This window comes from Anolis sagrei, chromosome 4, assembly GCF_037176765.1.
Source record: "Anolis sagrei isolate rAnoSag1 chromosome 4, rAnoSag1.mat, whole genome shotgun sequence".
Lineage (NCBI taxonomy): Eukaryota > Metazoa > Chordata > Lepidosauria > Squamata > Dactyloidae > Anolis > Anolis sagrei.
In genome coordinates, this window is record NC_090024.1 from 129,314,449 (window position 1) to 129,341,510 (window position 27,062).

The window sequence follows — 27,062 nt, forward strand, 5'->3', positions numbered from 1 at the left end:
AACAATGTGATGTGGCGGCAAAAAATGCCAATGGGATTTTGGCCTGCATCAATAGGAGCATAGTGTCTAGATCTAGGGAAGTCATGCTACCCCTCTATTCCGCTTTGGTTAGACCACATCTGGAATATTGTGTCCAATTCTGGGCATCACAATTCAAGAGAGATATTGACAAGCTGGAATGTGTCCAGAGGAGGGCGACTAAAATGATCAAGGGTCTGGAGAACAAGCCGTATGAGGAGCGGCTTAAGGAGCTGGGCATGTTTAGCCTGAAGAAGAGAAGGCTGAGAGGAGATATGATAGCCATGTATAAATATGTGAGAGGAAGCCACAGGGAGGAGGGAGCAAGCTTGTTTTCTGCTTCCCTGGAGACTAGGACGCGAAACAATGGCTTCAAACTACAAGAGAGGAGATTCCATCTGAACATGAGGAAGAACTTCCTGACTGTGAGAGCCGTTCAGCAGTGGAACTCTCTGCCCCGGAGTGTGGTGGAGGCTCCTTCTTTGGAAGCTTTTAAACAGAGGCTGGATAGCCATCTGACAGGGGTGATTTGAATGCAATATTCCTGCTTCTTGGCAGGGGGTTGGACTGGATGGCCCATGAGGTCTCTTCCAACTCTTTGATTCCATCTATGATTCTTTCTATCTATCTGTTCATTATGAGAACTTCTGGCTTGATTCAACTTGGTTTGAGCATTTGTATTTCTTTCCACATCGCCAGAGCACCCACTAATTTTTGTGAGGGTAACCTTTTGCTTTCAACAGATACTACACGTTGGGCATCTTTTATCCAGAATTCTGAAATCCAAATTACTGTACTTTAAAATCCAAAACTGTTTTCATGTGTGACTATAATACTGGACTTTATTGCATGAAAGAGGCAAACCTGCATTGAAGCAGAACACCAGGTCCAACCAATTGCCCGTACACCACATCACTAACAATAATGTCATTAGGTTCTTGTAGGTTTTTTCAGGCTATAGGGCCATGTTCTAGAGGCATTTCTCCTGACGTTTCGCCTGCATCTATGGCAAGCATCCTCAGAGGTAGTGAGGTCTGCTGGAAATAGGAAAATGGGTTTATATATCTGTGGAATGACTGGGGTGGGGCAAAGAGCTCTCTGCTGATGCTAGGTGTGAATGTTTCAGCTGACCACCTTCATTAGCATTTGAAGGCTTGGCTGAGCCTGGGAAAATGTTCTGTTGAGAGGTGTTAAGATGTGCCTGGTTGTTTCCTCTCTGCTGTTTTGCTGTAGTAATTTTAGAGTTTTTTAATACTGGTAGCCAGATTTGTTCATTTTCATGGTCTCCTCCATTCTGTTGAAATTGTCCACATGCTTGTGGATTTCAATGGCTTCTCTGTGTAGTCTGACATGGTGGTTGTTGGAGTGGTCCAACATTTCTGTGTTCTCAAATAATATGCTGTGTCCAGGCTGGTTCATCAGGTGCTCTGCTATGGCTGACTTCTCTGGTTGAAGTAGTCTGCAGTGCCTTTCACGTTCCTTGATTCGTGTTTGGGCAATGCAGCGTTTGGTGGTCCCTATGTAGACTTGTCCACAGCTGCATGGTATACGGTAGACTCCTGCAGAGGTGAGAGGATCCCTCTTGTCCTTTGCTGAACGTAGCATTTGTTGGATTTTCTTGGTGGATTTGTAGAAGACATCACGGCTCTGTTTCACCATTGCCTCACCACCAGTTACTTTCAGTGGGACAATGAATTCTATGAACAGAAAGATGGAGTAGCTATGGGGAGCCCTCTCAGCCCGGTCATAGCTAACTTCTACATGGAACACTTTGAAAAACAAGCCCTGGAGACAGCAACCAAAAAGCCCACAATATGGTTCAGATATGTGGATTACACCTTCACCATGTGGAGCCATGGAGAAGAAGAACTCAACAGGTTCCTGGACCATCTTAACAGCATCCACCCAAAAATCCAATTCACAATGGAAAAAGAAAATGAAGGAAGACTGCCTTTTCTAGATGTCCTAGAAAAATCCAACAAATGCTACGTTCAGCAAAGGACAAGAGGGATCCTCTCACCTCTGCAGGAGTCTACCGTATACCATGCAGCTGTGGACAAGTCTACATAGGGACCACCAAACGCAGCATTGCCCAAACACGCATCAAGGAACATGAAAGGCACTGCAGACTACTTCAGCCAGAGAAGTCAGCCATAGCAGAGCACCTGATGAACCAACCTGGACACAGCATATTATTTGAGAACACAGAAATACTGGACCACTCCAACAACCACCATGTCAGACTACACAGAGAAGCCATTGAAATCCACAAGCATGTGGACAATTTCAACAGAAAGGAGGAAACCATGAAAATGAACAAAATCTGGCTACCAGTATTTAAAAACTCTAAAATTACTACAGCAAAACAGCAGAGAGGAAACAACCAGGCACATCTTAACACCTCTCAACAGAACATTTTCCCAGGCTCAGCCAAGCCTTCAAATGCTAATGAAGGTGGTCAGCTGAAACATTCACGTCAGCAGAGAGATCTTTGCCCCACCCCAGTCATTCCACAGATATATAAACCCATTTTCCTATTTCCAGCAGACCTCACTACCTCTGAGGATGCTTGCCATAGATGCAGGCGAAACGTCAGGAGAAATGCCTCTAGAACATGGCCCTATAGCCCGAAAAAACCTACAAGAACTAGTGATTCTAGCCATGAAAGCCTTCGACAATACAATAATGTCATTCTCTGCTAATGATGGAAGAAACATCAATACCCCCATAGTCCTTGCACTTAACTTGTGTGATGAACCAAGATCTGTTTCTGGGCTGGCATGCCACACTGAAGTTACATCAGGTAATAGGATTCCCTTCCTTTTCCCTCAACCTCCCCTCATTATTTCCAAGGCAGTATTTCCTTTATTTTTAATAGTATTAAATTTTTATTAACAATACCTGCAAATTGCAATATTGCTTTTTAAAAATTTATTTCATCTTGAGCGCTTCTGGCCTTGATGAAGCTTAATTTGAACATACAGTATGTTTTTCTTTTCACATTGCCATACTTCCCACTGATTTGGGAGAAGCAGAAGTGAGGGAAAGTGGCATTACAAGTGTCCTGTCATGATGCCAGGGCTCTGCCTTATTCAGGTAGAGATTAACTAAACAATCACCCAGTTTGTATCAAACAGTTTAATCAAAGCAACACTTACTTTCTGGCTGTTTTAATAGTCCAAAACATAAAACATAAAGATAGCACTCAGCCACAGAATATAAAACAAAACTGATAGCAAACACTGTTGCAGGTTCAAGATAACACAGTAATCAAAAGGTCTAGTCCAGTGGTCAAATGCCGAGAGTTCATTGAGCCAAGTCCAGGGATGAAGAGTCTATTCCGTAGTCAAAAGCCAGTCCAGAGATTCAAGGTTCCAGGGTTCCAAGAGTACAGGAAACAGGTCAGGATACCGAAAATCCACAAACCTGGGGGGAAACCAGCAGCATCTACCACCAAAATAAGACAAATACTTTTCTCCCAAAAATCAATCCCAAGGCTAGCTCATTATATCCAGAAACACCCAGCTGCAACCTATCTCTTGCATACCTCCACCCTTAATTGTTTTCACCCATGAACTCTTACTTACAGACTACTCAACCCTTTAGAACTAAGACTTACATTAACCCTTCCATCACCAATTGCTAGGCCTACCACCACCAAGCACCAACAACTGCAGAACACGATACATGAGATGTCCACAGAAGTAGGGGTGTGGGATTATGGATCGGCAATAGTAAGGACTCTCATGCAGGTATGAGTTTTCATAGAATCATAGAATCATAGAATCAAAGAGTTGGAAGAGACCTCATGGGCCATCCAGTCCAACCCCCCACCAAGAAGCAGGAATATTGCATGTTGTGACCTCACCAGACAAGCTACTTTGCCTATTGTATGCCGCTTGTTCTCCTCTTTCAGCACAGAGCCCATTACATTACACACGTGTACTTCTGGCCACACTCTGTGCCAAAAGAAGAGAGCAAGTGGTGTACACCAGCAACATGGGAGGCTTAGGAGCACTATGGGGAAGGCAAGCGACGATGCTTCCCCTGTGAGGTGGGGGTCAAGGTAAGGCAGGTGTTGCGGGGCATGGAGCGATGGATTCTCCCCATCTCCCTACTGGGACCACATGGATTCACCAGGAATCCATGGGCCTTTGTAATTAGGTAGTGCAGGTGTTGCGGGGCATGGAGCGATGGATTCTCCCCACCCCCTATTGGGACCACATGGATTCACCAGGAATCCATGGGCCTTTGTAATGAGGTCCTATGGGTGATTTCACAACTGCTGTGGAATAGCGGCTTTGTGCAGTAAAGTCCACCGACATTTTTACTTTCTAGTGGTTGTTTGTATACAAGTTTCAATTCATGCACAAAATTATTTAAAATATTATATAAAATTAACGTCAGGTGATGTGTATAAGGCAGGCCTGTACAATATGTGGCTCACACAATCTATTGGTGCAGACCACAAAATGCTGCTCCACGCTCACCAACACACACACACACCCTGCCACTGCACGCTATCACTCCCCCTGCCACCCATCCATAGCCTCATTCTTTTTATTCATCAGCATTTACAGCTGCAAAGCACCCTCAACCAGCTGCAGCATTAGTAATATATTTTTTTAAATGATATATTATTTCTCTAGTATTCTTCCGTTAAAAATAGACGCGTTATCTCACAAGCCATCAAATCTCATTGTACCATTGATGCAATATGATGACATTGCTCCCACTTTAGGAGTCAAAATGGTGCTTTGAGGATCAAAATGGATTCTCATAATTAGAGGCAGTTGGCACATTTTCCACTCCACAACAGAGTATTTTTTAGAAATATAAGTCGAGGCAGTCTGACTTGCAAATTAAGCCCATGTTTACCTAAAGTGAGAGCAATGAACGATCTAATTTCTTGAGGTAAGCTCCTCTGAGAATCCCATAATTCTGTAATCATCTTTTTATCTGTTTATCAGTCTCAATGGGATTTTTCTCTATAGACAATCTTTTTTTTCCTCTCATTTGAAATTATGTGGGTTTTGTGTGTTCTGTATGGTTATCTTTGCAAAGACAAGAAAGATATGAAGTGTTCAACTATGAATCTACTCTCTTACACCTTCAATAGTAAGGAACATTTTTCTATAATCAAAGTTATTGAGAATACATAGTGGGATGTAGATGGAGGAATTGCACTTGTTCTCTGCTTCACATAATAATGGTATAGGAGAATTAATATTTACGTATAGCACAGAAAACTATACAAGTCTTGAATTAATCAGTTTCTCCTTGCACAATAGAGGCTGAGATGACACAGATTGGAGAAGTTGAATGAGGATTTCTCTTTTGCTTCTGGAATAAATACAGAGTTCTAAGGATATAAATAAAGAAACTCTGCAATTATGTTTAAAAGGAAGAAAGAAGGAGAGAGACTAACTGGTTTTTATTTTTATACTAGCCGTCCCCTTCCACACGTTGCTGTGGCCCACATGGGGGTTCTGTGTGGGAGGTTTGGCCCAATTCTATCATTGGTGGGGTTTAGAATGCTCTGTGATTGTAGGTGAACTATAAATCCCAGCAGCTACAACACCTAAATGTCAAGATTCTATTTTCCCCAAACTCCACCAGTGTTCACATTTGGGCATATTGAGTATTTGGTCCAGATACATCATTGTTTGAGTCGACAGTGATCTCTGGATGTAGATGAACTACAACTTCAAAACCACAGGACACTGACCACCAAACCCTTCCAATATTTTCTGTTGGTCATGGGAGACCTGTGTGCCAAGTTTAGTTCAATTCCATCATTGGTGGGGTTCAGAATGCTCTTTGATTGTAGGTAAACTATAAATCCCAGCAACTACAACTCCCAAATGACAAAATCATTTTTTGAGTGAAGGACATACATTGAGTTGTTAGGTGTCTTGTGGCCAAATTTGGTGTCAATTCGTCCAGTGGATTTTGAGTTCTATTAATCCCACAAACAAACATTACATTTTTATTTTTATATCAGCTTCCATAGATATAAGCTCACTTTTTCAGATGCACTATTGAATAGAGTTAAGACCTCGGGTACAAAGCATATTGATACAATTCTAGGAGTCGGGTAGAATGTAATAGGATCCAGAAAGAAGGAGATTGTGGCCCTTGCCCTAAATTTTATTGTGATACTGGTCTTTCAGATCTATACAGTACTCAGTAAGGACCTCATTAGAAAGGCCAAGTAAAGAATCTCGCTTCTCCTGGCATCATGGCAAAAAGAAAGGGGCAACAGGGCAAATCTGTCACCTCGCACACAGCTCCCCGCTCGGCAATGCTATCCCAATTAGATGTGGGAAGCATCACCTACAATCAAATAGCATGATATAATTGAACCAATCGGGACATACATGACTCCCATGACCAATAGAAAACAATAGAAGGGTTTGGTGAGCATTGGCCTTGAGTTTGGGAGTTGTAGTTCACCTACATCCAGAGAGCACTGTGGGCAGAGAAAAATGATGGATCTGGAGCAAACTTGGCACGAATATTCCATATGCCCAAATATGAACACAGATGGAGTTTGGGGGAAATAGACCTTGACATTTGGGAATTGTAGTCACTGAGATTCACAGTTCACCTACAATCAAAGAGCATTCTGAACCACACCAACGACAGAATTGGGGCAAACTTCCCACACAGAATTCCCATGCCCAACAGAAAATACTTACTCCTGTCAAAGAGCCATCCAGCCATAGATATAGATAGATATGATTCACACACAGAGAGATTTGAAAGGGACCCCTAAAGAAGGACAATTATATGTTGCATATTCCAGAGTAGGCAAACCAGACAATCTCCACATCTGACAAAGAAACAGCAAGAAATACTGTTTACCCACAAGCATAAAGAAATTACATATAGTAGAAACCAACACTTTCTCATTACTTTATTTTCCAGAGCAACAAACTGGGCCACAGCAACGCGTGGCAGGGGACATCTAGTAATAATATAATTTGGCTATGCACCAACATAATCTTAAGGAGATGCAGCTAATTCAGAGCTAAGGCCTCCTGTCAGGCCCGTAGCCAGGATTTCGTTTCAGGGGGGGGGGTGAATTTTTTTCAGGGGGGGTTCGGGGGGGCTGAGTTTCGGGGGGGCTGAGTCTGAGTGAAAGAGGTTCTAGCCTAGCAAACATTTTGTATCATTACCCCAATACCCCCATGCATATGGGATATATTGAGTATGGTGATCAGATCATGATATGAATAAACATAACAGTTTAAATAATTCACCAGTAAGGCCTTTTCGCGAACCACCATGAGAATTTCAGGGAGGGGGGCTGAATCCCCCCGAGCCCCCCCCCCCCCCGGCTACATGCCTGCCTCCTGTATCACATTATCTGAATGTGTGAACATTTTCCCATGCATTCAGGCCCGTAGCCAGGATTTCGTTTCGGGGGGGGGGGGGGGCTAAAAATTTTTCAGGGGGGCTTTCGGGGGGGCTGAGTTTCGGGGGGGGGGGCTGAGTATGAGTGAAAGAGGTTCTAGCCTAGTAAACATTTTGTATCATTACCCCAATACCCCCATGCATATGGGATATATTGAGTATGGTGATCAGATCATGATATGAATAAACATAACAGTTTAAGTAATGCACCAGTAAGGCCTTTTCGCGAACCACCATGAGAATTTCGGGGGGGGGGGCTAAAAAAATTTCAGGGGGGCTTTCGGGGGGGGCTGAGTTTCGGGGGGGGGCTGAGTCTGGGTGAAAGAGGGTCTACCCTAGCAAACCTTTTGTATCATTACCCCAATACCCCCATGCATATGGGATATATTGAGTATGGTGATCAGATCATGATATGAATAAACATAACAGTTTAAGTAATGCACCAGTAAGGCCTTTTCGCGAACCACCATGAGAATTTCGGGGGGGGGGGCTAAAAAAATTTCAGGGGGGCTTTCGGGGGGGGCTGAGTTTCGGGGGGGGGCTGAGTCTGGGTGAAAGAGGGTCTACCCTAGCAAACCTTTTGTATCATTACCCCAATACCCCCATGCATATGGGATATATTGAGTATGGTGATCAGATCATGATATGAATAAACGTAACAGTTTAAATAATGCACCAGTAAGGCCTTTTCGTGAACCACCATGATAATTTGGGGGGGAGGGCTGAAGCCCCCGAGCACCCCCCCCCCGGCTACATGCCTGCCTCCTGTATCACATTATCTGAATGTGTGAACATTTTCCCATGCAGTTTAAGTAATGCACCAGTAAGGCCTTTTCGCGAACCACCATGAGAATTTCGGGGGGGGGGGGCTGAAGCCCCTCAAGGCCCCCCCTGGCTACATGCCTGCATGCATTCAAACTACCCCTCCTGTTGCTGAAAAAAGGGAAAAAATTTCATGACATAAGCACCAACCTCCTTTTTTTTTACTGAGCATAATGCCTTGCTGATGTGAAAATATGCAATAGTAATTCTTAATTTAGGAAGCAAAGGAGAAACAGTTTATATGAAGGGGTGGGGTGGGCAGGAAATTACATCTAGGGTAATTACTCAAGCGATCAAAACAGAAGGATATACAATTATTCCAGATAAACAACAAATTCAGCACCAATTTCCAAACTGTTTATCTTTGAGAGAACTGCATTCAAAACATACAGGTGTGTTTCTACCAAAAGCTTGCGTTTCAATAAAAACTAAATGCAAGACAAATTTCCTAGCAACAGGTAAGCAATAGGCATTCAGCTTGACCCCTGTACTGCACAGGGAATAATGAGGCTCCTTTGGCTTGGAGTCACGGCTCTGCCCGTCTGCTGGGTGCAAAGTCTCTGCTGTAATTCTGCAAAGACAAGATATTGAGAAAAATTCTGATTCATTTACAGCTTTCTCACTCCCCACCCCATTTCTGCAAGTCGAGAACAACATTGAAAAACAATCAGCAGGTCTAACATGTGGTATAATAATACTGAAGAAAAAAGCTTTCCTTGCAGTATAAATTTGGCCCATAGTTTGGATTTACCACCCAGAGACTTTAAATCAATACCAAAATGGAAAGTTGCCCAATTGCAAATAAAGACACTTTACCACATAATTCTCTGTATAAGTGGGGGGTGAAATGGCTTTAAACAAGCAATATTTGTGCATCCTAGGCACAAACGTAAATAAGCTTAATGCTGTGCAGTATAGTTTATTTAATACACTGGCACCAGCTGCAACACAAACACATACACCCTGCCCCACCTTCTAACTTACGCTGCTTTTCTAGAGGACATTACATTAACTGAAATAATAGCTTATAGGTATTTGAAACTACCAAGACAACCAGTACACTTGTAACTATCCCCAGAAACTCTTAAACTCCCAAGTGTTTTTCAAGAATGCCATGGCATTTTGTAAATTAACATTATTGCGATTATTTTTACATTTTTAGCTATTAATGACCATGAGGTTTTAAATATTAAAATTAAAGAGAAAGGTTGCTCCTAGAATCATAGAGTTGGAAGAGACCTCATGGGCCATCCAGTCCAACCCCCTGCCAAGAAGCAAGAATATTGCATTCAAATCATCCCTGACAGATGGCCATCCAGCCTCTGTTTAAAAGCTTCCAAAGAAGGAGCCTCCACCACACTCCGGGTCAGAGAGTTCCACTGCTGAACGGCACTCACAGTCAGGAAGTTCTTCCTCATGTTCAGATGGAATCTCCTTTCCTGCAATTTGAAGCCATTGTTCCGCATCCTAGTCTCCAGGGAAGCAGAAAACAAGCCTGCTCCCTCTTCCCTGTGACTTCCTCTCACATATTTATACATGGCTATCATATCTCCTCTCAGCCTTCTCTTCTTCACACTAAACATGCCCAGCTCCTTAAGCTGCTCCTCATAGGGCTTGTTCTCCAGACCCTTGATCATTTTAGTTGCCCTCCTCTGGACACATTCCAGCTTGTCAATATCTCTCTTGAATTGTGGTGCCCAGAATTGGACATAATGACTTTCAGTATTTCAAACTGTAGCAGCAGATAGGAGAAATAATACCAAGAGCGATCCTTTGTTTTGAGGTCAGAAAACTGCATTTATTTCCAGCTGGGACTTTGGCGTGGACTCTCATCCAAAAAGCAAACCAGAGTGAGGATAAAGGCGTTGATTTTGCCTTTTATACCATTTAAAATTTAAGCAAACAAAGAAACATGCTTCTACATATGTAAAATCATCACTACATGATGATATCAAATTATATCTTCCAACATGCAAGAGGCATGTCTCTATATTTTTTCTAAAAAAGCTCACAGTCATCAGGGGCCTGTGCTAAGCTGTACCAGGTCTCTCTGGAATGTATAGATAACATGCCCTCCTTCTCTTCCCCCTTTCAACACAGATCTCCTTCAGCATTCTTTCTGGCCTGTCAGCTCTGCTTTCTAACACACAGAGAGCCAGATTTTTCTTACATTTCAGTGCTGGTAAAGTACATACAATATATGTATAAATAAATATATATATTGTCGAAGGCTTTCATGGTCGGAATCACTGGGTTGTTGTAGGTTTTTTCGGGCTATATGGCCATGGTCCAGAGGCATTCTCTCCTGACATTTCGCCTGCATCTATGACAAGCATCCTCAGAGGTAGTGAGGTCTGTTGGAACTAGGAAAAAGGGTTTATATATCTGTGGAATGACTAGGGTGAGACAAAGGACTCTTGTCTGCTGGAGCTAGGTGTGAATGTTTCAACTGACCACCTTGATTAGCATATAATGGCCTGACAGTGCCTAGAGCAATCTTTTGTTGAGAGGTGATTAGATGTCCTTATTTGTTTCCCCTCTGTTGTTGTGCTGTTATAATTTTAGAGTTTTTTTTAATACTGGTAGCCAGATTTTGTTCATTTTCATGGTTTCCTCCTTTCTGTTGAAATTGTCCACATGCTTGTGTATTTCAATGGCTTCTCTGTGTAGTCTGACATGGGGGTTGTGAGAGTGGTCCAGCATTTCTGTGTTCTCAAATAAAATGCTGTGTCCAGGTTGGTTGATCAGGTTCTCTGCTATGGCTGACTTCTCTGGTTGAAGTAGTCTGCAGTGCCTTTCATGTTCCTTGATTTGTGTTTGGGTATTGCTGCGTTTGGTGGTGCCTATGTAGACTTGTCCACAGCTGTATGGTATACAGTAGACTCCTGCAGAAGTGAGAGGATCCCTCTTGTCCTTTGCTGAACGTAGCATTTGTTGGATTTTCTTGGTGGGTCTGTAGATAGTTTGTATGTTGTGTTTCCTCATCAGTTTCCCTATGCAGTCAGTGGTTCCCTTGATGTATGGCAAGAACACTTTTTCTCTGGGTGGATCTTCATCTTTATTCTCGTGGCTTGTTCTTGGTCTTGCAGCTCTTCGGATGTCTGAGGTGGAGTATCGATTGGCCTGTAGAGCCCAATGACATAATGATATAATAATATGATATGTAGATATAAATATATATATTTCCAATATCTCCCCATCAATTCAGACCTTCACACCCTCTGGGTGTTTTGGACTTCAGCTCCCAGAATTCCTGGCCATTGAAACAGCTGGGTAGAGCTTCTGGAAGTTGGAGGCCCAAACACCTGAAGGGCCACAGCTGTACAGGCCTGATCTAAAACTTCAATACAGAGGGAGTAACAGACAGAGGGACAAAGACAGAGGAAACTACAAACAATGGGAGAATATATGTTCAGATTACACCAATTGTTGTGGCTCAGCTGGAGCTTCAGGAAGAGGATGATGGGTTTCAGATTCCTGAACATGTTCCTATTGTTGATACAGACAATGTTGATGCTGAAGATGAGGAGTTCCAGTTTCCCATGGGAAGTGATGTTGTCTTAGAAGATGTTTCTGGTCTTAGTAAAACTTCACAGATGCAGGTGGAGGAGGCGAGCCAGCCTGTGAGCTCTCTGCCTGCTGATTCTCAGGCTGCCAGCTCCAGGATAATGAGTTATTCGACCTTGAAGGCTCTGCAGATTTAGATAGGGCAGATCGTTTGCAATTCAGAGTTCACCGTAGTACAAGGTTTGCAAACAAGAGAGAGGTTAGAGGTCAAAGGAATGCTTTCATGCTGGAAAAGTATATTAAGTGAGCTGATTTTGTCAATGCAACTTCAGCAAACACCCTGATAACTTCTTTGGATTGCCTGGGCTTTTGGGCAATGCTTTTGGCTTCTTGGGACTTTGATTTGGATCTTGGCTTCTTGGGATTCTGTCATGCTGCCATGGAATCTTGTTTGATCAATGCTTATGGATTATGCTTCATGTTATTTGCCTTTGGACTTTGGAAACTCTGCCTTTGCATTTAAGACTCTGTTTGGCTATTGAACTCTTGCAACTTTACTTCTGTGTTTAAGACTTTGCCTTTTCTTTAATAAGCTACAAAGCCTACAGCCTTGGTGTGTGTGGTGTTCTGAGCAAGGTGATTCTATCCTGAGGTGTGACACCAATTGAGGATTCAGATTTAATGACTTCCATGCAAAACCAACCTATCTAGACTTTTCTCTGATTGATCACATTCACAGAATATCTCTGGGACAATTAAACTAGTAAAATATTTTTTATATATATTGAATGAGGTATTCAGATACCATGGGCAGTCAATAAGGAACTTATCATGTGGAGCATTTTCCTCCATTGTACACTTCATCTCCATTTCAAGGCATGGAACCCATCACATGATGTTTGCCTACTTCTGGCTGTCATCCATTGCCCTTCATCCTTGAAAGGGAGATGAAGTGTGCTGAAAGGAGGGAGCTCAGAATACAGGCAAGTAATCGTGTTCTGACACCCTGGTGCATGCCAGAACCATCGCTAATGCCTAACACAAGTGATGGGATCTGACATATTTGCCCATGTTGATTCGTTTCAGTAACATGGAGGAATGGGTGTTCCTCACCACTTTGCTTCAACTGCATTTTCTCATTAATGACAATCTAGGTTCAAAATTGTGCTTTTGCTAGCTTTTTAACACAACATTGGTCTAATGGAGGGAAGAAAAGGCTAGTAGGAGGGGATTAAGCCAAAAAGGTTTAAAATTACATTGGTCTAATGAAAGGAATCACAGATGTGATCTTGACTTTTGATATTGAAGTTTTTCCTGAGGATTCTCAATGTGATGGTTTGAACGTGGGCAACAACAGGAAAAAACTGAAGAGGGAAACACATGTGATTGGAAGACAGAACTTGAAATTGTATGACAGGGGATAGCTAGACAGAGGGTCTTCCGCACTTCTCAAGGTCCATATGATGAAATCATAAGACAAATAAATAGGCCCCAGAGCAAATCAAGCCTGAACTGTTCCTAGAAGCCATTATGACTAAACCGACGGTATTGTTTGAAACGTAAATGAGAAGACATGACTCACTAGATAAGACAGTAATGTTTGGTAAAGTGGAGGGCAGTAGAAAAACAGAAAAATCTACTTCCTGATTAATATACTCTTAACAATGAAACCATGGCCTTGAGTTGCAGTACCTGAGCAAGGCTGTCAAGGACTGTGTGACTCGGAAGTTTCTCATTCATAGGGTCACCATGAATCAAAGTCAACTTGACAACAATTAGCAACACAGCAACAGTAGAAGCAACATCTGCAGGGTTCCCACTTTACGTTCCTTATTTGAGTATTGGGAATGGAATAAAAACAGATATTAATTGTGCAGGTACAACTGTACCAGGAGCTCCAATTTTGTTTGCTTTGTATTGAATGTTTGTTGTAGTCCTAAGTTTCAGGGACTCTGCAGATTGGTGGCTTCTTTTGGCTGCAATCATAAGGCAAGCCACCTGTCAATTATCGTTAGATTCCCTGGTTCTGCCCCCTTTTGGGTTTTGGAGGGAATAGGAGCCATTTTGGGTTAGTCCACACAGAGAAGCCTTTCATACAGGACATAAAACCAAGAGCTTCTGTAGAAAGCTTTGTCTTCTACAGCTTGGCCGGGGAGAAAAGGGCCCACAGCTTGGCTGGGGAAATATACAGCTCTACGGCTTGGCCGGGAGATATATAGCCTTACAGCTCCTTTGCTGAGGGAATCCGGTCCCACAGCACTTCAGCCAGCCATCACTGAAACCTGAACCCCTTTTCCCCTGGAGGTCTACAAAGCTCTGCTTGGTAAGGGTCACTCGCGGAAGCCAGAAGCAGTTGGTACCGGGTGCAAGGGCTCCATGCCAACAGAGGCAAAGACAGACTGCCTAGATTAGAAGTTAAGAATTTCCCCATTAGCTAAAATACAGTTATGAAGATAGTGCCTGTTCCCTGTGGACAAGATTCAGAGAGAGCCAATAAAGAAAACCTTAAAGTACCTGTTTGTTTTCAATAATAAAGAACTTTGTTGAACCTTTAAGCAATCTAAAGACTCTGTTTTAAGGAAATCCAAAGGCCTTTAATCTGAGGCAGCCCCGGCGTCCCGTTGGGCACAAAGAATTTATGTCCTGTCTACAGTCTTATGAACAGGCCCAGCGTGCGACAGCACATTAATGCTTGGCTAGTTCTTCCATTGTTTTTAGATTGCAAATCTATGCTTGATAACTTGGAATCAAGCCTCCATTTCCCCAAGTAACATTGACAGGATTGGAACTATAATCTCTTTCATAACATTCACTCAGGCCCCTTCTACACTGCCATATAACCCAGATTATCGAAGCAGATAATCTACATTATCTGCTTTGAACTATATTATATGAGTCTACATTGCCATATAATCCAGTTTGAAGCAGACAATCTGGATTTTATATGGCAGTGTAGAAGGGGCCTCGGTATTCATCTCAAACACTTGTATCCTAAACAACCTTTTTGCTTTGTTGTTGTTCTTGTTTCAGATTGCACCACAGCTCTCCTTTCCCAGAACGGCATCTAAGCTTCCTGCTCTTCTCAAGACAATGGGGGTGGATGGTGAAAATGCCGTTCTAAGGAATATTCTGGTTGGTCTCAACTTAATGCTGCTTGGCTCCATCTTTAAGCCTTTTGAGTGCCGCCTTGAAGTGATGACAGAGAGAGTCAAAAGACAAGTGGCTGATGAGGAAGGCAACTTTGTCAACTACACAACACCTATCAAAGAGCAACCTATGGTTTTCAGCCATATATATAACATTAATGTGCCTCTGGACAGCCTCTGTTCAACTTCGCTAGAGGCTTCATCTGGCACAGAGGTGAGTTCAGAAGATGACCGGATGACAGAATACACGGAGCAGACTTCTGACAGTGAGAGCCAAGTCACCTTTACGCACAGGATAAACCTTCCCAAACAGACTTGCAAGTGTGTCGCCTCCTCCCGGGACATGCAGGAGCTGCTGAGCAGAATTGAGATGCTGGAGAGGGAGGTGTCCATGCTTCGAGACCAATGCAACTCCAATTGCTGCCAAGACAATGCAGCCACAGGTAGTAACATGTGCCTTGGGTTTTTACTGAGAACTAGGACATGTCAGAGGAGGAATAATAACATGGAGTCATTTGCTTAGTGAAATAAAGTTAGGTTGTGAAATCATAATTTGTCTAAGGATAGAAAGAAAGAAAAATGTCTCAACAATTTTGGCTGAAAGTAGCACTTCTGCATATCCCTCAAGCATCTATTTCCAAATGTGTCAATTGCAGGAAAAGTATGCACAAAATGACTTTTATTTTTTAAAATCTGAATGGCTAGAATGTGTATAATTGGGGGGAAATATTCACAAATATTTTACTCAGTGGGGGAGAAACTCCATGAATTAGATAAATTGTGCAAAATAAATGTGGCTATGCGGAGAAAAGCTTAAGTGCTGGAAGAAGCCACGGTGCTTCATAATTGTATAGAAAACAAAAGGGGAAGCTGCATGTGGAATTTGGAGAAATTGAACACGATTGAAACAGATATTTTCACTTCACCATATTTGCCACACAAATTGCATGAGTCAAAAAAAACTTAGGTTACAAGCATCTAACTTACATACGACTCCTAGTTACAAACAGAGGTGAGACTACAGGAAGTGAGAGGAAATCTACTCCTAAAAAGGGAAATCTACTCCTGTAAATTACCCATGTAAATTATCTCCAATCCTTTTTTCCATGGCAACTCAAAATTTTCGAAAACTAATTTTCACAGCAATATAAAGTAAGATAAAATCTTCTAAACAGAGGTTCAGACAGCAAAACAAATGCCACAGTAGTATTCTTTGGAAGCTTTTAAACAGAGGCTGGATGGCCATCTGTCAGGGGTGATTTGAATGCAATATCTCTGCTTCTTGGCAGGGGGTTGGACTGGATGGCCCATGAGGTCTCTTCCAACTCTTTGATTCTATGATTCTATGACCTTTCCCTATGCTATCCAAAACTTTTTTTTTAAAAAAAAAATCAACTTTCATATACATTCAAATTAAGTACACACCAACAGATTGTTCACAATTCAAGGACTACCTGTACAATACTTCCAATTTATTTTAAAGATGGAAACTTTCGTATGAGCTACAGTTAACTGTGTATAGGAAACAGGTTCAAATCTTTAATCTTTCATATCTCCTAAAATCAAAAGTCTAACTGTATATGTGTGTGTATGCTTTAAACACTCGGCAGGGTACATGATGCAACTTACAAAAATAAAACCAAATCCAATTCATCATCATATTTATAGGCAAGTTTGGGTAGGGCCGACTTTCTACTGTTTTTCCCTTACCCCTCTCCCTAAATGTTTTAGCATCACCCCAGGTCATCCTTGGAGAAGTGTGGTGGCTACAATTTATTTATTTATTTATTTCCTATATTTATACCCTGCCCTTCTCACCCCCGGGGAGGAGCTCAGGGCGGCCTCAAAGAAGCACCATACAATGTCAACATCATAAAAACACCCCACCCCATTATGCTACATCCAGGCCATTCGCAATTGTAGGGACAAGAGGGTAACAGTCAATCCAGAATTGTAAGTCCATAAACCCTTCCCATTCGTCAGCCTTCCCGGAGTTCCCCATCACACAGACCATTGAAGCTGAAAGTTCTGAAGCAAGAATGTTGTGTCCAGATCAGCCTTCATTTTGAACCCAAATATTCCTTTGTGTATGGAAAGTTGTTGCCAAGTTCTTGCTGTGTTTGGGAGGCAGAAATTTGAAGATGATTCAAAAACATTTGAGAAGCAAAGAATCTGAACACTAGAGACTATCCATGTTCAGATAGGAAATCATGGGGACAACGCAGGAGCACACCGGAAAGGTATGCTTTCCAGCAGGTAATGAACAAGCAGGTGATGCAGACAATGCGGGACAGATTCGCCCCACTGCCCAACCATTTGCCCCATTGTCCTCCACATCAAGGACCTCCATGTGATGAGGTCCTTAGAGTTCAAACACACTTTCTCCCTGTCCATCATTATTTATTTATTTATTTATTTATTTATTTAAAACATTTATATTCCACCCTTCTCATCCCAAAGGGGACTCAGGGAGGAGCACAGCATATATACGGCAAACATTCAATGCCGAGACACAAATTCTTGTATACATACATAAACATTAAAAACATTTATCTAAATATTAAAATACACCATTTAAAACCGTCCTAGCCGTTCACGTCAAATCTAACTGGCCTGGTAATCTTTCCCATTGCTGCTTTATTGGCCTGTCCCGAAAGCTTGGTCTCACAGCCAAGTTTTTACCATCCTTCTAAAGGACAGGAGAGAGGGGGCCGACCTGATCTCACCAGGAAGGGAGTTCCATAGCCGGGGAGCAATCACTGAGAAGACCCTGTCTCTAGTCCCCACCAATTGTGCCTGTGACAATGGTGGGACGAAAAGCAGGGCCTCCCCGAAGGATCTTAATCTCCGCGATGGTTCATAGGGAGAGATGCGTTCAGACAGGTAATTTGGGCCAGGGCCATTTAGGGCTTTACAGGGCTTTATAGTATTGATGTGGCCTCAACAACATCAATAAGTCAACTGCTTGAACCAAAAAGCACTTGGTCTGTGAGGTATCTTTTCTCAACTAAGGAGTCAACACCAGCATTTTTTATTTTTATTTTTGTCGTGTCAGGAGTGACTCCTGGTGTGAGAGAATTGGCCGTCTGCAAGGACGTTGCCCAGGGGACGCCTGGATGATTTTGATGTTTTTATCATCCTTGTGGGAGGCTTCTCTCATGTCCCCGCATGAGGAGCTGGAGTTGATAGAGGGAGCTCATCCGCCTCTCCCCGGATTCGAACCTGCGACCTGTCGGTCTTCAGTCCTGCCGGCACAGGGGTTTAACCCACTGTGCCACCGGGGGCTCCAACACCAGCATGACTCTAAAAGGAAGTGAAAATTTAGACACACATTGCAAGAAAGGAAGGAATCCCAATAACTGATGAGATTAATGCACTGAAAGTAATTAGAATCTTAGAGTTGGAAGAGATCACAAGGGCCATCCAGTCCAACCGCCTACTAGTTACATTTATACCTCACTTAGTAGAATAGATGTGTTCCTGGACATTAACACAGGCAGAAATCACATGGAAAGAATAAGGAAAAGCATTTGTATCTCAAAAAAGAGACATTCAACATATTTCAGGAAAAAAAGTTACCAATTAATATGTGCATGTGAAATGAAATAGCCTAGTCAGATGAGCTTTGTATAAGTCAGGGGTCCTCAAACTTTTTAAACAGAGGGCCAGGTTACAGTCCCTCAAACTGTTGGAGAGCCGGATTATAATTTGAAAAAAACACAAGTGAATTCCTATGCACACTGCACAAATCATATTTGTAGTGCAAAAACACTTTAAAACAATACAATAATTAAAATGAAGAACAATTTTAACAAATATAAAGTTATTAGTATTTCAATGGGAAGTGTGGGCCCGCTTTTGGCTGATGAGCTAGAATTGTTGTTGTTGTGTGCTTTCAAGTCGTTTCAGACTTAGGTTGACCCTGAGTGAGGGCCGCATCCGGCCCCCGGGCCTTAGTTCGAGGACCCCTGGTATAAGTAAAGAAAAACATCTGGGATCTTCTAGAGCAGTAGTTCTCAACCCTCCTAATGCTACGACCCCTTAATACTGCTCCTCATGTTGTGGTGACCCCCAATTAGAAAATTATTTTTGTTGCTACTTCATAACTGTAATTTTGCTATTGTTATGAATTGTAATGTAAATATCTGATACGTAGGATGTATTTTCATTCACTAGACCAAACTTGACACAAATATTTGATACGCCCAAATTTGAATACTGGTGGTGTGGGGGGTTGATTTTTGTCATTTGGGAATTGTCGTTGCTGGGATTTATAGTTCACCTACTATCAAAGAGCATTTTGAACTCCACCAATAATGGAATTGAACCACACTTGGCACACAGAACTCCCATGAGCAACAGAAAATACTGGAAGGGTTTGGTGGGCATTGACCTTGAGTTTTGGAGTTGTAGTTCACTTACATCCAGAGAGCACTGTGAACACAAACAATGATGAATCTGGACCAAACTTGGCACGAATACTCAATATGCCCAAATGTGAACACTGGTGGAGTTTGGGGAAAATAGACCTTGACATTTGGGAGTTGTAGTTGCTTGGATTTATAGTTCACCTACAATCAAAGAACATTCAGAACCCCACCAACAATAGAATTGGGCCAAACACCCCACACAGAACCCTCATGACCAAAATAAAATACTGTGTTTTCTGATGATCTTTGGTGACCCCTCTGACACCCCCTCATGACCCCCTCAGGGGTCCCGACCCCCAGGTTGAGAAACACTGTTCTAGGGACCACTTGAAAGCATCTTTCAAAATGAATCCAAGAGTGATTTTTCTTTCTTACCTTGTTTTTATAAGTTACAGTTAGTTGGCTAAGCTTTTTTATTTGTGCTTGTTCAACATTCAGGGAGAGCTGGGAATACAGACTTATCTGCTTTCACCTTTTCTCTCTGTTTTGTTGTTCACACATGCTAAAAAGGGGGATTATTGAGGTGTTTGCAGTTTAGTTTGTCTGTTGCAGGCAGCCACGCATGGCTACAAAGGGAGTGACATACTGCAATTCAGCATGAAAGGTCTATTTCTCCAGCTCTCCCTACACCAGTGGTTCCCAACCTGGGGGTCGGGACCCCTAGGGGGGTCGTGAGAGGGTGTCAGAGGGGTCACCAAAGACCACCAGAAAACACAGTATTTTTTGTTGGTCATTGGGGTTCTGCATGGGAAGTTTGGGCCAATTCTATCATTGGTGGGGATCAGAATGCTCTTTGATTGTAGGTTAACTATAAATCCCAGCAACTAGAACTCCCAAATGTCAAGGTCTTTTCCCCCCAAACTCCATCAGTGTTCACATTTGGGCATATTGAGGATTTGTGCCAAGTGTGGTCGAGATCCATTGCTGTTGGAATCCACAGTGCTCTCTGGATATAGGTGAACTACAACTCCAAAACTCAAGGTCAATGCCCATCAACCCTTCCAGTATTTTCTGTTGATCATGGGAGTTCTGTGTGCCAAGTTTGGTTCAATTCCATCTCTGGTGGAGTTCAGAATGCTCTTTGATTGTAGGTGGACTATAAGAAAGCAACTACAACTCCCAAATGACATAATCAATCCCTTGCCCAATCCCAGTAGTATTCAAATTTGGGTGTTTTAGGTATTTGTGCCAAATTTGGTCCAGTGAATGAAAATACATCCTGCATATTGGATATTTACATTACAGTTCATAGCAGTAGCAAAATTACAGTTATGAAGCATCAACGAAAATAATGTTATGGTTGGGGGTCACCACAACATGAGGAAGTGTATTAAGGGGTCGCGGCATTAGGTGCCCTACACCTTTCCCAATGCCAATGCTGTTAAAGACATTTCTTTGTTAAACTAAGTAAGCCTGTATTTGTAAATAATTACTATCGACTTAGGAATCAGGAAACTGTATTGTCGAAGGCTTTCATGGCTGGAATCACTAGGTTCTTGTGGGGTTTTTTGGGCTATAGAGCCATGTTCTAGAGGCATTTCTCCTGACGTTTCGCCTGCATCTATGGCAAGCATCCTCACTACCTCTGAGGATGCTTGCCATAGATGCAGGCGAAACGTCAGGAGAAATGCCTCTAGAACATGGCTCTATAGCCCGAAAAAACCCACAAGAACCTAATCAGGAAACTGCTTCAGGAGATAGTTTCCTACTTGTTACAAGACCAAGGCAAAGCCACAATATAAAATTAAGCAGGACCAGGATTAGTGATCAAAAATACATGAGTTAGTGCTTCTGTAGAAAAAAATGAAATGATTTTACTGATTCTCAGGAGATGGCAAAGGATTACACTGCCACTGTCTGCAAAATTCAGACATGCACCTTTGCATTTGTAGATGTGCTTAAAATGCCCAGGAAGATGTCCATGCAGTCGGGAGGAATGCTATCAGCCAGATCTTTTATAATGAAAACAGACTATCTGCACAAGTTTTCATCTGAATAACAAAGAGCAAATCTTTGTGGAACTCACTATAAACCTTCCATCAAGTTTAGTCTTTCAAAAGACATGGTTCAGTTGGTCATCTTTTTAAATCTGCTCTTCAAAATCAAAGAAGCAGCATGTTTTTATAATAAGAATGGGTTTTGAAGCGTTTGTTGCGATAAATGAAACTTAGTCCCAAAAGAGAGAAGCAGAACATAGAAAATATTTTATACCAGAGGGAATGTCACAAAAGGGAGAGGCATTCTTCAAAGACTCTCTGCTTGCTGGTTTGACCTGTTATTATCATGTGAAGACAGCCGGCAGGGAGAACTGTGGCAGGATGTTAAAATACATCCTCACTTCCATACTGGAATTTGGAGTTCCTGGACCACACAATCCACCTCCATAGTATCAACTTCATCAGATGAGGGGTTTTTTGGCAGCATATGCTGGTCCAGCAATAGTTTAGCCACGGAACCTGCGGGCTCCCTTCCCACAATGTAATAATAATAATAATAATAATAATAATAATAATAATAATATTGTGTCCAATTCTGGGCACCACGATTCAAGAGAGATATTGACAAGCTGGAATGTGTCCAGAGGAGAGCGACTAAAATGATAAAGGGTCTAGAGAACAAGCCCTATGAGGAGCGGCTTAAGGAGCTGGGCATGTTTAGCCTGAAGAAGAGAAGGCTGAGAGGGGATATGATAGCCATGTATAAATATGTGAGAGGAAGCCACAGGGAGGAGGGAGCAAGCTTGTTTTCTGCTTCCCTGGAGACTAGGACGCGGAACAATGGCTTCAAACTACAAGAGAGGAGATTCCATCTGAAAATGAGGAAGAACTTCCTGACTGTGAGAGCCGTTCAGCAGTGGAACTCTCTGCCCCGGAGTGTGGTGGAGCCTCCTTCTTTGGAAGCTTTTAAACAGAGGCTGGATGGCTATCTGTCAGGGGTGATTTGAATGCAATTTTCCTGCTTCTTGGCAGGGGGTTGGACTGGATGGCCCATGAGGTCTCTTCCAACTCTTTGATTCTATGATTCTATGATTCTATAATCGCAATACCAGGTGACAGCAGGATTGCAGAAAACAACTAGAAAAGCCGACACTGTATGATTATTTAAAGATCGAACTTCAAAGACTCTGGCACAAACCAGTAAAGGTGGTCCCAGTGGTGATTGGCACACTGGGTGAAGTGCCTAAAGACCTTGGCCTGCACTTAAACACAATTGGCGCTGACAAAATTACCATCTGCCAGCTGCAGAAGGCCACCTTACTGAGATCTGCATGCATTATTCGCCAATACATCACACAGTCCTAGACACTTGGGAAGTGTGAGTCGCACGCTGGGCCTATAGCAATTGGCTTTTGAACAGGGTGTGCTCTTTGTGCCCAGCGGGAAGCCGGGGTGCCTCCGCTGAGAGGCTCTAAGGATTTTCCTATACAAAAGGTCTTTAGGAGCTTAAAATTTTTAACAAAGTTCTTTATTATTGCTTCGGTCTTTAACAAAGCAAACAAATACTTTTTAGATCTTCAACAAGTCAAACAAATGCTTCTTATCTTGCCCACAAAGGACAGGCAACTGGCTTCGTAAACTGTTTCTTTTCTTTAAAAGGAAAACCCTTTTTAACCACTCCCTGGGGCAATCTGTTTTCTAGGCTCTGCTAGTGTGAGCCCTACTCCCGGTTCCAATTGCTTCTGGTTACCCGAGTAGACCTACCAGCCAAGACTTTGTAGATTTTCTAGCTGGAGTCCTTTTGGAGATTTTCCACAAATGATGTGGAGCTGTTTCTTTAACCCCAACAAGGGTTGTGCTGTCAAACTATTTTTCTTAGACGCTTAAGGGCTGTTTCCCCCGGATGTTGTGAGAAACGAAGCTTCTCTACAGGTGGGGAAAGCTCACCTCCTGTAACTGGGCTTCCAAAACTGTAAGATTGCCAGAAGTCTTTCTTTTCCCTCCCAGAGCCCTGGGGAAAGGGGCGGAACCAAAAACCATTAGCACAGTACAATATCAGCGCTATACATCACTATATTGTACTATACAGTTATATTGTAATATTATTAGTAATATTACATATAATATAAAATATATAATTATAATATCATATTCTTAGTAGTATTATACTGTATTACATTATAATTTATAAATACTATATGTATATACAATATATTATATTATATTATATATTTTGAATAGCACAGGAGACAAGGTGGAAAACTACTATGATACTGCAGTGTGGATAGCGTCCGAGGCCTTCTACAATGCCATATAAAATCCAGGTTATTAGCTTTGAACTGGATTATGTGGCAGTGTAGACTCATATAATCCAGTTCAAAGTAGATAATATGGATTATTTTCTTTGATAATCTGGATTATATGGCAGTGTAGAAGGGGCCTGAGAAAGTGTGCAGCTTGTTCCAGGTCACCCAGTAGATTTCCATGGTTGAACAGAAAATTGAACCTTAGTATCCCAGAGTCAGTCATGTAGTGGGGGGGGGGGGGGGGTTGAGGGGCTTCAGCCCCCCCCCCCCCCCCCCGCCCGAAATTCTCAGGGTGGTCCACGAGAAAACCTTACTGGTACATTATTTAAACTGTTATGTTTATTCATATCATGATCTGATCTCCATGCTCAATATATCCCATATGCATGGGGGTATTGGGATAACGATACAAAAGATTTGCTAGGGTAGATCCTCAGCCCCCCCCCCCGAATCAAACTTAGCCCCCCCCCCCCCCCCCCCCGAATCAAAATCCTGGCTACGGGCCTGCCTAGAGTCATAGTCCAATACTGAGACCGTTACACCATTTCAGCTCCCTTTCTTTAAATATTTATGCAAAAATCAGTGGCATCCCCACAATCTTATTTGCTCCATACATGTATTATACTGAGAGGCAAGAACACAGCCTGTTAAAAGGGCTCTTATTAAAAGTATGGAAAGGGAATGGAAAAAATTCAGTCTAAAAATGTTGTTATCACCCAGGGAACAAAGAGGACCCTTCCAAGTAAAAGCCATAACCTTAAACTACTGACAATATAGCTCTTGCTCTACCAAGCTAATTTTGACTTCTGAGGCAGCCATCTCAGTCTCCCGCAAGAAAAAGAACAAGCAAGGATAGATGGAATTGCTTTGCCACCCTCCTTGCCACAGTTCTCACCTTCTTACTCAAGCTACCAATTATGTTCACAGGTGTTGAACAAGGTGATACGACTCTACATTTTGAGTCCTTGGAGTGAAACCTGGAGAGGTCTCCTATACACAGAATCGTTGTTGAAGAGAGAATTTCAGCAGATCTTCCTTCCTTGTCAGTACACTGTTATGTCCCATGGCCAGTGGGCATTGAAAAGATTCTGGGCTTAATTAATTCCAGTGGATTCACATTTAATATTTTCCCATTGCCTAATATTCAGACTTTTTTTTTTGTCATGTCAGGAGCAACTTGAGAAACTGCAAGTCGCTTGTGGTGTGAGATAATTGGCCATCTGCAAGGGTGTTGCCAAGGGGATGCCCGGATGTTTTGATGGTTTATCATCCTTGTGGGAGGCTTCTCTCATGTCCCCGCATGAGGAGCTGGAGCTGACAGAGGGAGCTCATCAGCGCTCTCCCCAGATTCGAACCTGCGACCTGTTGGTCTTCAGTCCTGCCGGCACAAGGCTTTAACCCAGTGCACCACCGGGGGCTCCTCAATATTCAGATTGAACTCAAAAGACATTCCTGGATCAAATCAAATCCCAGTCCACACCAAAATGTCATTTTCCACTATTATGCAGACATATGTAAATTGATTAAAATTAGTGCTTCAGAACCTGTGTTGCTATATCAGATCAAAACATTGTGCAAAATGAGAGCTTTAGAGCAAATCTTTATTTAGAGAATATATCTCTGCTACCTCTTCCTGGGTCATCATGCCACTGGATGGCCCCCCACGAGGGGTCCTCCTCCAGGGGCAAACCAAGAATGGGCAACTTGGAAGTCCCTGAACAGACTCAGAAGTGGAGTGGGCAGATCAAAAGACAACCTGGCAAAATGGAACTACCTAAAACAATCCCAAACCTTATGTGACTGTGGAGCAGAACAGACAACTCCACATCTGTATGCTTGCCCACTATGCTCTGCCTCATGTACAGAGGAAGAATTGTTGGAGGCTACAGACAATGCCATTGCTGTTGCCCGTTTTTGATCAATTTAGTCACCTGCGTTCCTTCTATTTTTATCAGTTTTATACTAATTTATGCAATGCTTTGATACGAAATAATAATCATGCCACTAAAATTCATCAAATGAGAGTGGTGGAGCAGTAGCTTCAGGTCCCTAAGAGAAACAACAACACATTCTACCCCAAAGTCTTTATTGTGTGCATGTGTGTGTGAAAGTATGTCTGTCTGTCTGCATCACAAACATTGTCACTAGGTGAAGTGGCCCTCTGTGATATCATTGGGAAATAAAGGTGAAAGGTGTATGAGAGGAAGAGAGTAAAGAGCCACAAAGAGAACTATGTTGAATGTATTGTCGAAGGCTTTCATGGCCGGAATCACTGGGTTGTTGTAGGTTTTTTCAGGCTATATGGCCATGGTCTAGAGCAGTGTTTCTCAACCTGGGGCTCGGGATCCCTGAGGGGGTCGCGAAGGGGTGTCAGAGGGGTCGCCAAAGACCATCAGAAAACACAGTATTTTCTGATGGTCATGGGGATTGCATGTGGGAAGTTTGAGCCAATTCTATCGTTGGTGGAGTTCAGAATATTCTTTGATTGTAATGAACTATAAATCCCAGCAACTACAACTCCCAAAAGTCAAGGTCTATTTTCCCCAGGCTCCACCAGTGTTCACATTTGCACATATTGAGCATTTGTGCCAAGTTTGGTGCAGGTCCACCATTGCATGAGTCCACAATGCTCTCTGGATATAGGTGAATTACAACTCCCAAACTCAAGGTCAATACCCACCAAACCCTTCCAGTGTTTTCTGTTGGTCATGGGAGTTCTGTATGGCAAATTAGGTTCAAATCCATTGCTGGTGGAGTTCAGAATGCTCTTTGATTATAGGTGAACTATAAATCCCAGCAACTGCAACTCCCAAATTACAAAATCAAACCTCCCCCAACCCCACTAGCATTTACATGTGGGTGCATTGGGTATTTGTGCCCAGTTTGGTCCAGTGAATGAAAATACATCTTGCATATCTGATATTTACATTATGATTTATAACAGTAGTAAAATGACTGTTATGAAGTAGCAACAAAAACAATGTTATGGTTGGGGGTCACCACAACATGAGGGACTGTATTAAGGGGTCACAACATTAGGAAGGTTGAGAACCACTGGTCTAGAGGCATTCTCTCCTGACGTTTCACCTGCATCTCTGGCAAGCATCCTCAGAGGTAGTGACCATATAGCCTGAAAAAACCTACACCAACCCAGAACTATGTTTAGCTCGTGAAGGGGAAAAAGGGGAAGGATAGGGATGAAAGAGAAAAAGAAAAAAAAAAGGAGAAGAGAGGGAGGGAGGAATAAAAGGTATGAGGGAAAGAAAGAGAAAGAAAGAATGTAAGTAAGGAGGCAGCTGCCCCTCTGACATTGGGCAATGGCCGTGTATATACACTTGTTATTAATATAGTTGAATTACTGCCTATTGCAAGCTCTGGAATCTGAGATGGAGCTACAATATCTCTGACAAATGACCATTCAGCTCTTGTTTAAATACTCCCAGCCAAGGAAAGTGCCTCACTTCTTGAGATATCTTG

The 27,062-nt window shown here is 42.5% G+C and overlaps 1 protein-coding gene across 5 annotated transcripts in view; it reads left to right on the forward strand.

Moving 5' to 3' along the window:
* The window catches only part of TNR (tenascin R), a 745,794-nt gene that overhangs the window by 561,461 nt on the left and 157,271 nt on the right, over positions 1–27,062 (forward strand). For all 5 annotated transcript variants that reach the window (XM_067467656.1, XM_060774408.2, XM_067467655.1 and 2 more), the window contains one exon: positions 14,797–15,355. In XM_067467656.1, coding sequence (XP_067323757.1) covers positions 14,857–15,355 — 499 coding nt within the window. In that variant the 5' untranslated portion in view covers positions 14,797–14,856. The remainder of the gene's footprint in view (positions 1–14,796; positions 15,356–27,062) is intronic.